Source organism: Rhinopithecus roxellana, chromosome 5, assembly GCF_007565055.1.
Source record: "Rhinopithecus roxellana isolate Shanxi Qingling chromosome 5, ASM756505v1, whole genome shotgun sequence".
NCBI lineage: Eukaryota > Metazoa > Chordata > Mammalia > Primates > Cercopithecidae > Rhinopithecus > Rhinopithecus roxellana.
In genome coordinates, this window is record NC_044553.1 from 1,114,470 (window position 1) to 1,127,994 (window position 13,525).

At 43.6% G+C, this 13,525-nt stretch overlaps 1 gene segment (V, D, J or C); it reads right to left on the reverse strand.

The window, feature by feature from the left end:
* Positions 1 to 5,317: 5,317 nt before the first annotated feature.
* LOC104668347 lies at positions 5,318 to 5,831 on the reverse strand. The segment is given in 2 exon segments: positions 5,318 to 5,649; positions 5,735 to 5,831. Coding segments are annotated over 2 exon segments (363 nt in total).
* Positions 5,832 to 13,525: the final 7,694 nt, after the last annotated feature.

The window sequence follows — 13,525 nt, forward strand, 5'->3', positions numbered from 1 at the left end:
GTCCCCCTTCACTGTATGTGGGAGACATTTATTAAATCTTGTGTCCTTCAGGCACTGGTAGAATCAACTAGAACACAAGGAAACAGAGGACACCAAGGAAACTCTACCCAGAAACACCTCCCATCTCTTTCCTGAGGAATGAAATCCTTGAATCTGTCATGTAAGGACAGTGGGTCAGAAGCTGAGGACGCTGATGAAAATCCACTGTGACTGGGAAGAGACACTCTGACACTGGGGAAGGGAAGGAACAGAAACACTTGTAAGGCCATGCTTCAGAGCCAGTCACACCACCCATAGCTAAGATGGCGGCTTAGTCAGAAGGTTGGAGAACGTGCCCCTGTGTCCAAGCCCCTTCACCACACAAACAATCACCAAGTAAAAGTGTCAGCAGGATGCACCTGCCACAGCTGAAAGAGGCTCTCTGGGGAGAGTGAAATGTGAAAACCCAAAGCCAAACAGGGACACAAAGGCAGGTATCACTGGAGGAACTTGAAGCTCTTGTGAACAGGAGAAGCTGACTTCAACTGTGATAGCCATTGCAACCATACACTTGAAATCCAACCCTGAGTAGACTCACAGAAACGTGGTTAATAAAGCCCTAGCAGAATGTAATATGTGATCATCTCCTGGAAGAAAAAAATAAATGCAAGAAAATAAATTACGAGTGAAATACAAACTGAAATTATACATGCATTTCATTTTTATATAAATGTGAAAGCAAATAAAACTATGTTATTAAAAAAGATCCTGAGACAATTTGTCAGCAGATTCGTGTTTCAGGGCACATGTTAGCAAAGTTTCTCTTCGAGTAGCCATGGGATATGCACTCGAAACATAGATCTATACAAAGAAATTAAGATTGTAAAAAAAGGGAAAATCAAGAGGAAGTGCAGTTATTATCTTTGTAATTGCTATAACATATAACTATACAAAGCGATAAAAACATATGTTATATTTTATATGTAATTGCAAACTGAGGATAAACAAGAAAGTGTGGTGAGAAGGAGGAATTCAAAGCACTATAGTTACACTATCTCTGTACTTCATATCAAGGTCATCACAGTGTCTGCATTAGAATCTAATTTTTTACAATTCTTACTGTAAACCTTATGGTAACCAATACCATATTTATAAAAAATGAATTAAATAATCTGTTAATAGAGAAATAAACATCATTATAAAATGCTAATTTAAACAAAAAATAACAGAAAAATTAATATTACTTTTAAAATAGAATTTATTATAGCTGATTTAAAAAAAACAAGACCTAACTGTTAGCTTTGTACAAGAAAGTTATCCTATATATTCACAAATAGAAAAGATAGAGATGGGAAAACATGGATTATGAAAACACGAACCAAAAGAAAGCTATAGTAGCCATGTAAATTGCAGACAAAGTGGACATCAAAAAACACTTTTAGGACTTAACAGGGATATTACATAGAACAAAGTGACCAGTTTTTTTAAAAGACACAAAAAAGACTTAACAAACATATAATAGATGAAGAATGCACCATTTGTTGTGATTTACAAAACAAACATGATAAACGGAGTAAAGATGTCAGTGAAACCATGCACGTAAGGGTGTCCTGGGGACTATGAACCTTCTTTGTATTCATGGAGGGCACCACTGAGAACGGAATTCCTCTTGAATTTCTCCCTGTTGCCGCCCACACCAATCCTGATCCTGGAGTCTGCTGGACCAAGCTGATGCTGCAGTCAGTGAAGGTGAATCCAGAGGCTGTGCAGGAGAGGCTCAGAGAACTGCTGGGCTGTACAATTTTTCCCCTGAGACTCCACCAGTGAACTTCACACAGGTCTTCTGCAAACACAGAGAGAACAGACAGAACAGCTACGTGTGGAGCAGCCACAGCTGGACCTGATTCATAAGGGACACTAAGATTGAGGGTGATTAGAGAGAAGCCTAGATCAGTGCAGACCCTACGGTGTGGACACTGAGGAAGGGCACAGACATGGGGTGGTTCCTCACCAGGGCCTGAAGGAACAGGGGATGAGTTGCCTTTCACGAAGAGGGGAAGGGACACATTTCCATGTCTTTCTTTTTGTGGTCATGGGCGCACTGCTTAGCATTGCTCATCCGTCCTCTGTGTCTGCATTTCAGGGAGGGAAGGGTCAAAGGATTCCTGGGTCTGGATGCACAGGGTTAATCTGCCAATTACTCTTTTTTCTTCTATAAATTGGATACTGTCCAGGTATCTTCATAGCAGCAAACATTATCGACAAATAAGTCCAGTAAGAACATAAGAAAAACATTCCCAGAGGAAATGGACATCTGTCTGTGATCAGTGCATTTAGAGCTGCCAACCACTGTTCCTGACAATGAGGCAAAGTTTAGTTACAATGAAGAAAATGCAGATCTATACTTTGTCCGGGCTGGGGTTAATAATTATCATTATCTTGAGATTATTTTGTCGCAAAAGAGTCAATGTGGAAACACGCGTATTTATCTAAGTAAAGAGTTCACATGGAGACATATTTGCTTGTCTGAGACAAGAGTCCACATGAGGAAATGTTATTTCCTGAGGACAGAGTAAATGTAAGGACATACGTGGTGGACTGAGGAAAGAGTCCATGTGGGGACATGTGTGTTTGTCTGAGGGAAGAATCCTCATGAGTAAAGGTGTGTTTGTCTGACAGAAGAATCCACATGTTGACAGGTGTGTGTACCCATCTCCTTTCAGAGACAGTGTATGCCTGAACTGAGCTGAAGTTTGGGGAAATTCTTTCTCAAACAAGAAAAGAAAATAATGCTCTGGGTTGTTTGCTTGTCAGGAAGAAAAAACCTGGGTCACATAGAAAATTGTTTTTTTTTTATTAAAGGTCTTTAGTGAATGGAAGCATCATATATGCAAATGAGGAAATTTACTTTATTCTTTGTTGCATCTCATAACATCCCCTCACTCCCAAATACATTATTAGGCAATTTTATACAGTGTGTATTTAATCCCAAAGTTAATGAACTGCTAAATGTATTTTAATTGTATATATTTAGGTTTATATTTTCCATAACAAAAATATGAGCTTGGACAAATTATTTGTGTCATGTCTCTACCATTGCATATCACCAGAATAGTCTTAACTCTTCTTAAACAGTGCCTGTTTTACTTATTTTATGCCCACTCTCTAAATTCCTGGAATATCCTGTCTGTTTACTTGACTATAGTTTTGGCTTTTACAGAATTTAAAGAAATGAAACTATACTGTGTAATTGAAATGACTTCACCTAAGAAAGTGGAAAATGAAGTTGCTGACATAAGCAACTTTGAGAAATGAGTAGGTTCTGTAAGCTTAAATTGTAAAGAAATCACACATAAGCACTCTATCTAGTAGATAAACCTGTTTCCTACAAGGGTACAGCTTTACATTTCTGATGCTGTTGTGCATGTGTACTGAAATTGTACAGCTAATTAATAAAAAGGCATATGGTGGGATGGGGATCCTCACTTTGCAGTGGGTGGTTATGGACAGTCAAAAAAGGAGGACTAGAAAGGTCCGTGTGGCAGCACAGTTAGGTGGAGAGACCATTGTGTTCTCATTTCTAATGTAATAAAGTTACAGAAGATTAGATACATAAATAATTTCGATATGTCCATAAACACAGTTTCATATAAACATGCACATTTACTAGGCCAATTGGTTGAGAGGTCCTAGAAGTACTTATACCACACTAACATGCCCGGTATCACAATATTTTATTTTAATACTATTCTTTAAAATCAGAAACAAGCAAGCTTTGGAAAAATGGCTGATTCTATGTATGAAAAAGGTAACATAGAAAACAAGATTAGAATCTATTGTAATACCAGGAAACAGGGAAGTGTTCAAAAACAAAAGGATGAGCTGTGCTGTAAGGATGCAGGATCCAAACTAAATGAGCTCCCAGCACCTAACAAAGCTGTGGTGATTTGAACAATAAAATGAATAATGCAGCATGGATCTTCTTCAGATTATGAAATAGACATCCATAAACCAATAAGGATATTAATAGATGATTAAGTAAAGAAATAATGGGAAGAACACATCTCCTTACAGAAGTGTTCCAAATATCTCCGGTGGATAGTCCTCCAATCAAGTAGGTGAAGTTTAAACACTCATGATTGAGATAAGAGACATGGATGGCCGGGCGCGGTGGCTCAAGCCTGTAATCCCAGCACTTTGGGAGGCCGAGACGGGCGAATCACGAGGTCAGGAGATCGAGACCATCCTGGCTAACACGGTGAAACCCCGTCTCTACTAAAAATACAAAAACTAGCTGGGCGAGGTGGCGGGTGCCTGTAGTCTCAGCTACTCGGGAGGCTGAGGCAGGAGAATGGCGTGAACCCGGGAGGCGGAGCTTGCAGTGAGCTGAGATCTGGCCACTGCACTCCAGTCCGGGCGACAGAGCGAGACTCCGCCTCAAAAAAAAAAAAAAGAGAGACATGGTAAAAAATAGTCAGTGTATTTTATAATGAGACCCCAGATATAATGCCAAATACATGATCTATGAATGAATAATTTTTCTATGTTTTTTATCTAAATTTGTGCAAACACACACACAGACACATTTTTCTGCAATACCCACTGATAAGGGAGTAAAAAGCAACCACAGACTTGGAGAAAATACTTCCAAGTCACATATTTGTTAAATGAAGTATTTTAATTTGTTAAATGAATTTTATAATCAACATGCAAGTAAACTTACAACTAATCAAAAGAAAATAATGCAGTCAAAAATGAACCACCTATCAGGAGAGCCATCTCACCAAAAATTATATAAAAATTGTTAAATATAATTTTTTATTAGGGACATGTGCATTTAAATAAAAATTAGGTATCACTACTCACCCATTAACATGGTTAAAACTCACGATTCTCATGATGATAAATGGCAATATGAATGTGGAAAACCAAGAAATTTCATGCACTGTCAGTGGGAATTCAAAATGTTACATACACAACATGAGATTTTTTGGCATTTCTTAACTAGAGATAAAAGAGTTAAAATGTGAACTTGGCGTTTGTGTTTCAAAATATTTCCAATGTTGATTCAGAAATTGATGTTTGCAAAGATTGATTCAGAGGAAGTTCTGTATCAGATTTGTTAATTTCATTCATTCTCCAATCCCTGAAATTTACTTACAGAATAAATTTTGTATGATAAATACCTCAAATAACCGAAATTTCTCAAATACACATTGATATTGGTCATTTTCTTTAATGTCTTAATGTCATTTTCTAAGAAAGTCTTCAATCTAATAATCTTTGTCGCCTCCTCCATGCCAGCACAGCTGCCTCCTTCCTGGAGTTTCTGACACTCTCAGGATGTGGGTTTTCACACTGTGTCTCTCGTACAGTAATACACGGCTGTGTCCTCAGATCTCAGGCTGCTCAGCTCCATGTAGCCTGTGCTCGTGGACGTGTCTGTGGTCATGGTGACTCTGCCCTGGAAGTTCTGTGCGTAGCCTGTGTTACCATTGTAAGGGGAGATCAGTCCTATCCACTCAAGGCCTTGTCCAGGGGCCTGTCTCACCCAGTGCATGTAGTAGCTAGTGAAGGTATATCCAGAAGCCTTGCAGGAGACCTTCACTGAGGCTCCAGGCTGCTTAATCTCAGCCCCAGACTGCACCAGCTGCACCTGGGAGTGGGCACCTGTGGAGAGGAGACAGGAGTGGATGAACGTCCCCTTGACTGGACTCAATTCCCTTCTCAAGAATGGGACCTGGGAGCCCCTTACCTGTGGCTGCTGCCACCAAGAGGAGGACCTTCCAAGTCAAGTCCATGGTGAGAAGCTGTGCTCTCAGGGGCTTCTCTTGAGGTTGGATGTAGTTGTTGGGTGATGTTCTTAGAGCACAGAACATATTTACCGCAGTGGATATCAGCATATTTGCATATTCATAAGACAGAGCATTTCATAGCTCAAAGCCTGATCCATGATAAGAAAGGGAAGATAAGTGACACATCAGCCACACAAGAGTGAGATGCTGATGGTCCAAGCCCTAATTCTGCTGGAGGAAATGCACCCCCTGCTCCATTTACAAACATTTGTGGACAGAGGTCCTTTCACTGAAGAATAAGCCCATATAGAACAGGCTCCTCATTGCGAACCTGCATTTGATTAGCATAGAGACCACCTGGATCATTTCTGGGACCATCATTCTCCATGACACTGAGAAGGTGCCTTGGTCTTTTCCTGGACCCGTCAGGTACCAGCACAGCTCACTGGTGACTCTCAGAAAGTTACTGCTGATGTCCCACATGAGTGTCCAGCAGGCCCTGAGATCCACTGTGTGCTCTGGAAACAGTGTCTCCAGCACCTGCCTGGTGTCTGATCCCCCAGGCTCTTCAAGAGAAATACTCTTGATTTACAGATTGGCCCTGTGATGCATAATTAGAGCTGATTTTCTCATTTTGTGGACCATGGGAATCAGAAGATGTAACAGGAGTTTGAAGTTCTTTATGAACTCTCTAATTTGTGTTTTCCATAATTTTGGCTTACTTTTTTTGAACTCTATTTATTAGATTTTCATGAAGTATTTAAATATTTCCAGTTCATATCCACAGATCCTCATCTTTATATATTGATTTCTGACTCACTAGGTCTGTGCATCTGCCACATTCTCAGATCCATCACTGCCCTGTCACTCACACAACACAGGCAACATTACTTAAAACTGAAGTCTGAAATTCCTATGAATTTCTTATTCATTGGAATATAGTTTCTTCAACTAGTCTGTACCCTTTGAATTAGTAATAACATGCCCTTCCTTTATATTCTCACTATTATGATAGTATAGTCCTAGAAACCCACTTTAAAAATAGTTCTCATTTCCTTAAGTTATATGAATGTTTTGGATGTAGCAGGACATTTAAAGGCATGTCAGTGACCTATTGAAGAGTTATTTTAGATTTTTTTTTCTGACAAAGGAAGACCCAGGGCCTGAGCCTTCTCTCCAACTTCCTGTGCCCCTGCTCTGGGGCTGGAACCTGTCCTTGGCGGCTCCCGAGTGCCCCCTCCGGCCAAGCCCTTGCCTTGCAGTGAGGTTGCCGTGGTGGCTCACAGACATTTTCCCCCACAGTCTCCAGCCCACCAAAAGTGTCTGTGTCCTGGTGTGTCACTCCTTCAGTGACACCATATACTGCTGACAGCATGTCTTTTAAGGTTAGCCTTAACAAACCTATTGAACTCTACAGGGAGACCCGAAGCAAAGATTCTATGACACAGAAGGGAGCCCTTCTATGAAGTTTCACATTTGCTGAGTCAGTGGACACACAGTGAATACAAAAACTTGTAGGATTTGGGGAGTGCCTTGTTTCTTCGTTGGGCTCTTGCAGTTGAATGTTGCATCTGAGAATATCCGCGGGTGCAGATACATTCAGAATAAAGCCAACTTTGTATCTACTGTACCAATAACACATATTTTCCTTTCCTTCTAATTTCTAGCCTATAAAATGAGCCTCCTACACAGACACAAGGCCTAGGTTTATGGCTTTTTTCTCTTAGAAATCTGAGGCAAACAGAACACAGGTGGAGACTTGGGAAGTGCATGCAATCATGTTTACAATGTTAATAGTTCTTTTTAGAAGATACTTATTCAACTTCAGTCTCTCTTCCTTCCTCACTGTTTTCTAGGGTCCTGCAGACATCACCCCATCCCACTTTGTTTTATGCATTTTTTTTCTCAGCTAGGAACCCTGAAAATGCCCCATGATAAAAGAATCTAAGGTCAATAGATTTGCCAAGACCTTTTGTTCAAAAAACGTATGTCAGAGGCTTCAAATTTCCCCACTGTCCTTGTCTTATTCTCTGCCACTGACTTTCAGTTTCCTTATGTTCTCCTCCTCAGACAGAGTCTGCACATTGTCACACTTTCATCTTTAACCCAGACCCATATATTATGGGTTGTTGCCACTGGATGGCATTTCTGATAGAAAAAGACTAACCTGGAAATTTTAATAAGTTGCTTGAGGATTTATGTGCTAATGGTGTTAGAATGTGAAGCTCCTAGTGCTTGTTGGCTGTTTCCACAGAATTTGGGAAAATTCCCAATTTCCCCACTGCTGTCCTTTTGTGTTTACTTGAAGAGAAGAACAGGAGGCACTGCTGAATTATTGAATCCTCCTCCACTATTTTCAGGAGTCAAATCTACTTAAACGTGTGTTCTATGGGTACTGTTGGGGTCAACAGAAACAGATTAAAACAAAGTGGGATATGGGTGATGTCTGCAGGACCCTAGAAAACAGTGAGGAAGGAAGAGAGACTGAAGTTGAATAAGTATCTTCTAAAAAGAACTATTAACATTGTAAACATGATTGGTTGCACTGACCATCAGAAGCGAACTGATACCCCAGACATAGAAGAGATAAAGGAAAGGCACTTACTACTTCCTTACACAAAGACTGAAGAAAATAAAAGGCTTTGACAGAAGAAGAGAAGGAGGGTGAATAGTCTGAGGAGCAGATCACCAGGAACAACCAAAAGAGATAAAACCAGTCTTAAAGTGGTGTTTCAGCTCCACAAGCAGCTGAGGAAAGTAAAAGAAAGTCAACACCATGCATATGCTGAGTTATTGATAGAAAAGCATTTATAGTTGTGTGGCTGACACAACTAAGAAAACAAAAACCTTTGCATAAAAATACAGTTTGGATTGAGGATACACAATCCTTATTATTAAAATTATACTGATCAGTCATCGCTAGTATTACTGTGATAATATGTAGGATTATAAATTGAATTGAATCTCTGTTCTAAGGTTAAGTTTTTGTAGGTGACCAAAACCAAAAAGTAAAACAAAACAAGACAAAACATGAGTTACAAGGAAGAAGTGTTAAGAGATCCTGGGGTAGACCTTTTCTTTACAAGGTCAAAAAATAGCAAGTTCAAACATGAAACCCCACCCTCCCCAGCGACCTAATGTGGAGCTGCCTCCTAAGGGAGCCCTTGTGTCTGAGTGCCCCCTGCTGTACTGAGTGCTCCCTGGTGGTTCTGAGCACTCCCTATTGTCCTGAGCACCCCCGGTGGTTCTGAGTGCCCCCTGGTGTCCTGAGTTCCCCCTGCTGATCTGAGCAGGCCCCTTGCTGTCCTGAGCTCCCCACAACAGTCCTGGGTAGTTCTGAGCTCCCTGGTGATTCTGAGCACTCCCTATTGTCCTGAGCGCCCCCTGGTGGTTCTGAGCGCCCCCTGGTGTCCTGAGTGCCCCAGGGTTTCCTCAGCACCCCCTGGTGGTTCTGAGCGCCCCCTGGTGTCCTGAGTGCCCCAGGGTTTAGTCAGCGCCCCCTGGTGGTTCTGAGCACTCCCTATTGTCCTGAGCAGCCCCTGGTGTGCTGAGCGCCCCCTGGTGTCCTGAGTGCCCCCTGTCATCTGAGCAGACCCCTGCTGTCCTGAGACCCCTGTGGTGATTCTGAGCACCCCCTGGTGTGCTGAGCGCCTCCTGGTGTCCTGAGTGCCCCATGGTTTCCTCAGCACCCCCTGGTGGTTCTGAGCGCCCCCTGGTGTCCTGAGTGCCCCAGGGTTTCCTCAGCGCCCCCTGGTGGTTCTGAGCACTCCCTATTGTCCTGAGCGCCCCCTGGTGGTTCTGAGCGCCCCCTGGTGTCCTGAGTGCCCCAGGGTTTCCTCAGCGCCCCCTGGTGGTTCTGAGCACTCCCCATTGTCCTGAGCGCCCCCTGGTGGTTCTGAGCGCCCCCTGGTGTCCTGAGTGCCCCAGGGTTCCTCAGCACCCCCTGGTGGTTCTGAGCACTCCCCATTGTCCTGAGCGCCCCCTGGTGGTTCTGAGCGCCCCCTGGTGTCCTGAGTGCCCCAGGGTTTCCTCAGCGCCCCCTGGTGGTTCTGAGCACTCCCTATTGTCCTGAGCAGCCCCTGGTGTCCTGAGTGCCCTCTGGTATCCTGAGCACCCCTTGGTGGTTCTGAGCGCCCCCTGGTGTCCTGAGTGCCCCCTGTCATCTGAGCAGACCCCTGCTGTCCTGAGACCCCTGTGGTGGTTCTGAGCGCACCTTGGTGTGCTGAGTGCCCCATGGTTTCCTCAGCACCCCCTGGCAGTTCTGAGCACTCCCTATTGTCCTGAGCGCCCCCTGGTGGTTCTGAGCGCCCCCTGGTGTCCTGGGTGCCCCAGGGTTTCCTCAGCGCCCCCTGGTGGTTCTGAGCACTCCCTATTGTCCTGAGCAGCCCCTGGTGTCCTGAGTGCCCTCTGGTATCCTGAGCACCCCTTGGTGGTTCTGAGCGCCCCCTGGTGTCCTGAGTGCCCCCTGTCATCTGAGCAGACCCCTGCTGTCCTGAGACCCCTGTGGTGGTTCTGAGCGCACCTTGGTGTGCTGAGTGCCCCATGGTTTCCTCAGCACCCCCTGGTGGTTCTGAGCACTCCCTATTGTCCTGAGCGCCCCCTGGTGGTTCTGAGCGCCCCCTGGTGTCCTGGGTGCCCCAGGGTTTCCTCAGCGCCCCCTGGTGGTTCTGAGCACTCCCTATTGTCCTGAGCGCCCCCTGGTGTTCTGAGTTCCCCCTGATTTCCTGAGCGCCTCCTGGTGATCTGAGCACTCCTTGTATTCTGAGACCCCCTGGTGTCTTGAGCACACCCTGATGTCCTCAGTGGTCCCTGGTGTCTTGAGCTCCCCCTTGGTGATCTGAGCACCACCTTCTACTCTGAGCGCCCCTGGTGTTCTGAGCATCCTCTGCTGTCCTGAGCACCCCCTGAATTCTGAGAACCCTCTGGTTTCCTGTGTGCCTCCTGGTGGTTCTGAGCACCCCCTGGTGGTTCTTAGCCCCCCATGTTGTCCTAGGCACCTTGTCATGTCCTGAGTGCCCCCTGGTGTTCTGAGCTCCCATGGTGTCCTCAGTGCCCCTTGGTAATTCTAAGTGCCTCCTGGCGGTTCTGAACACCCCCTGGTGTCTTGAGTGCCCCATGGTGCCCCAAGCACCCCCTGGTGGTTCTCAGCTGCATTTACAATGCAATTTCCTCCCACCTCCCTACATGGAGGTTTGTGTCTGGGCTCACACCGTTTGACCCTGCCTTGCTCACAGTAATATGCGTCCTTGTCCTTGGCTCTCAGGTTGGTCATCTTAAGGGAGAATCTTCTGGAAAGAGTGTCTTTAAGGACTGCTAATCTTCTTTTTACTCAAGCAGGGTACCAGGGAGAACTTCCACTCGAATTACTTTGTTACCACCACACCATGAAGCCTGTCATGAAGCCTGCTGGACAAAACTTATGCTGTTTTCTATGAAAGTGAATCCAGAGGCTTTGGAGAAAAATCTGAGAACCCCAGGGCTGTAGCATTTCTCCTCCTGCCTTCTTTAGACAACTTCACACAGACTTCTGCAAACACAGAAGGAAGAGAATGAGAATAGCTTCATGTGGAGCAGCCACCACTGAGCCTACACCACAGGGAACCTGGATGTTGAGAGTGATGAGAAGGGAAGTCCAGATCAGCCCTGACTCCATGGTGTGGACGTTGAGGAAGGGCACGAATTTGGGATGACTTTTCACCAGGACCTGCAGGGACATGGGGTGAGCTGCTTTTCATTAGCAGTGGAGGGGCCTCATTTCCATGTCTTTCTCATTGTTTGTACTGCTCAGCAGGGATCTTCTCATCTCTGCCTCTGGATTCCAGGGAGGGCAGGGCCAAAGGATTCCTGGGACTGGATATTCAGACTTAATTTGCCCATCATGTTTCTTTTTCTCTAAGGTGGACTCTGTTTGGGTACCTTTACAATATCAATGTTTATTAACATGTAAATACATTAAACAAAGGAAAATAAATCTTTCCCAGAGGAAACAGACAACTACCTGTAGTCTGTGCATTTAGAGCTACAAACCACTGTCCTTGACAACACTGCAAAGTCTTCAGTTAGAATTTTAAAAAATGCACATCTACAATTGTCAGAGTTGGAGTCTATAATTACCTCTATCCTGAGCTCATTTTGCCACACAACTCATCAGTGTCAGGCATATCAGACATACGTGCTTGTCTGAGAGAAAAGTCAAGGCGGGGACATGTGTACTTATCTGAGGGAAGATTTCACGTGAGGACAGGTGTGCTTGTCTGAGGGAAGAGTCAACATGGTGATGTATGTGTTTGTCTGAGGGAAAGGTTCACGTGGGGACAGGTGTGTGTATTGTCTGATGGTGAATGCCCACTGAGAGGCAGTGTGTTTCTATACTGAACTGGAGTTAGAGGGAAATCTTTCTCAGTCAAGGGTAGATAAGAACCCTCTGGATTATTTGCTTCTCAGGAAGGAATCTTGGTTCCACATGAATCTGATCAAAGGAAAGTCTCTTGTGAGTGGATATATCCTATATGCCGAAGGGGAAAGTTACTTCATTCCATGTTGCCTGAGTCTTATGCCCACATTGTATAAAGTCATTAGATTTTGTCTTTTTACTTTTTGAAACAGAGTCTCGTTCTGTAGCCCAGGCTGGAGTGCAGTGGCATGATCTCAGCTCACTGCAAACTCTGCCTTTTGAGTTAAAGTGATTCCTGAGCCTCAGCCTCCTCAGAGGATTTCCCTCAGGGATCCTCTCATGCCTCTGCTAATTTTTTGTACTTTTAGTAGAGACGGGGATTCACCATGTTGCCCAGGTGCTCTCGAACTCCTAGACTCAAGTGTTTCACCCACCTCAGCCTCTTAAAGTGCTTGGATTACAGGCACGAGCCACCACGCCCGGCCGAGATATTTTTATAGAATCTGCATTTTATCTTGGGGTTCATGAGGTGTGGAACAATTTTGTAAGTTGCATATATTTAGTTTAACATTTTGTATCATAAAATTATGAGGTTTGACAAATTGTGTCACGTGTCCACTAATGCATATAATAAAGAAATTTTCTCTGTTGGTAAACAGTGCCTGCTTCTCCTAATTTATACTCTCTCTATATATTTGTAGAAAATCCTCATATATTTCCATGATCTACACTTCTGTCTTTTACAGGCTGCCAAATAACAATTATACAGCATATTTGAAATAACCTCATTGAAGCCGGTGGCACATAAAGTCTCTCACCTAAATAACTTTGGAAATGAGGGGATTCTGTAAGAGTAAAATATAAAGAAACTGAACTTAAACACTGTATCCTAGTAGATAAACATTCTTCTTCAAGTGGTACTATTTAACAATTCTGATGGCACTGTGCATGCATAATGAAATGTATAAAGAATGCAATGTATGGCATATGGTTTTAAGGGTTCCTGCCTTTGCAGTTGGTGGTCATAGACAGTCAAGGAAGGAAGGCTAGAAAAATCCACATGGTGTCAGAGTAGAGTGCAGCACCAGTGTTTTCTGAGGTTTGATGTAATAAAGGAACAGAATATTAGGTACTGAAATCATTTAGATATGTCTGTAAGATGGGTTAATATACCTGTGCACATTTGCTAGGTCTGTTGGCTTAGAGATCCTAGAAACACTGATAAAACATTAACAACACACACAGCCAATACCTCAATTATGTATTTTAACATAATTATTTAGTACTAGGAACCCAGTAATCCTTGCAGAAAGAACTGACTATGTATCAAAAGATAATAGAGAAAATAAGCTTAGAA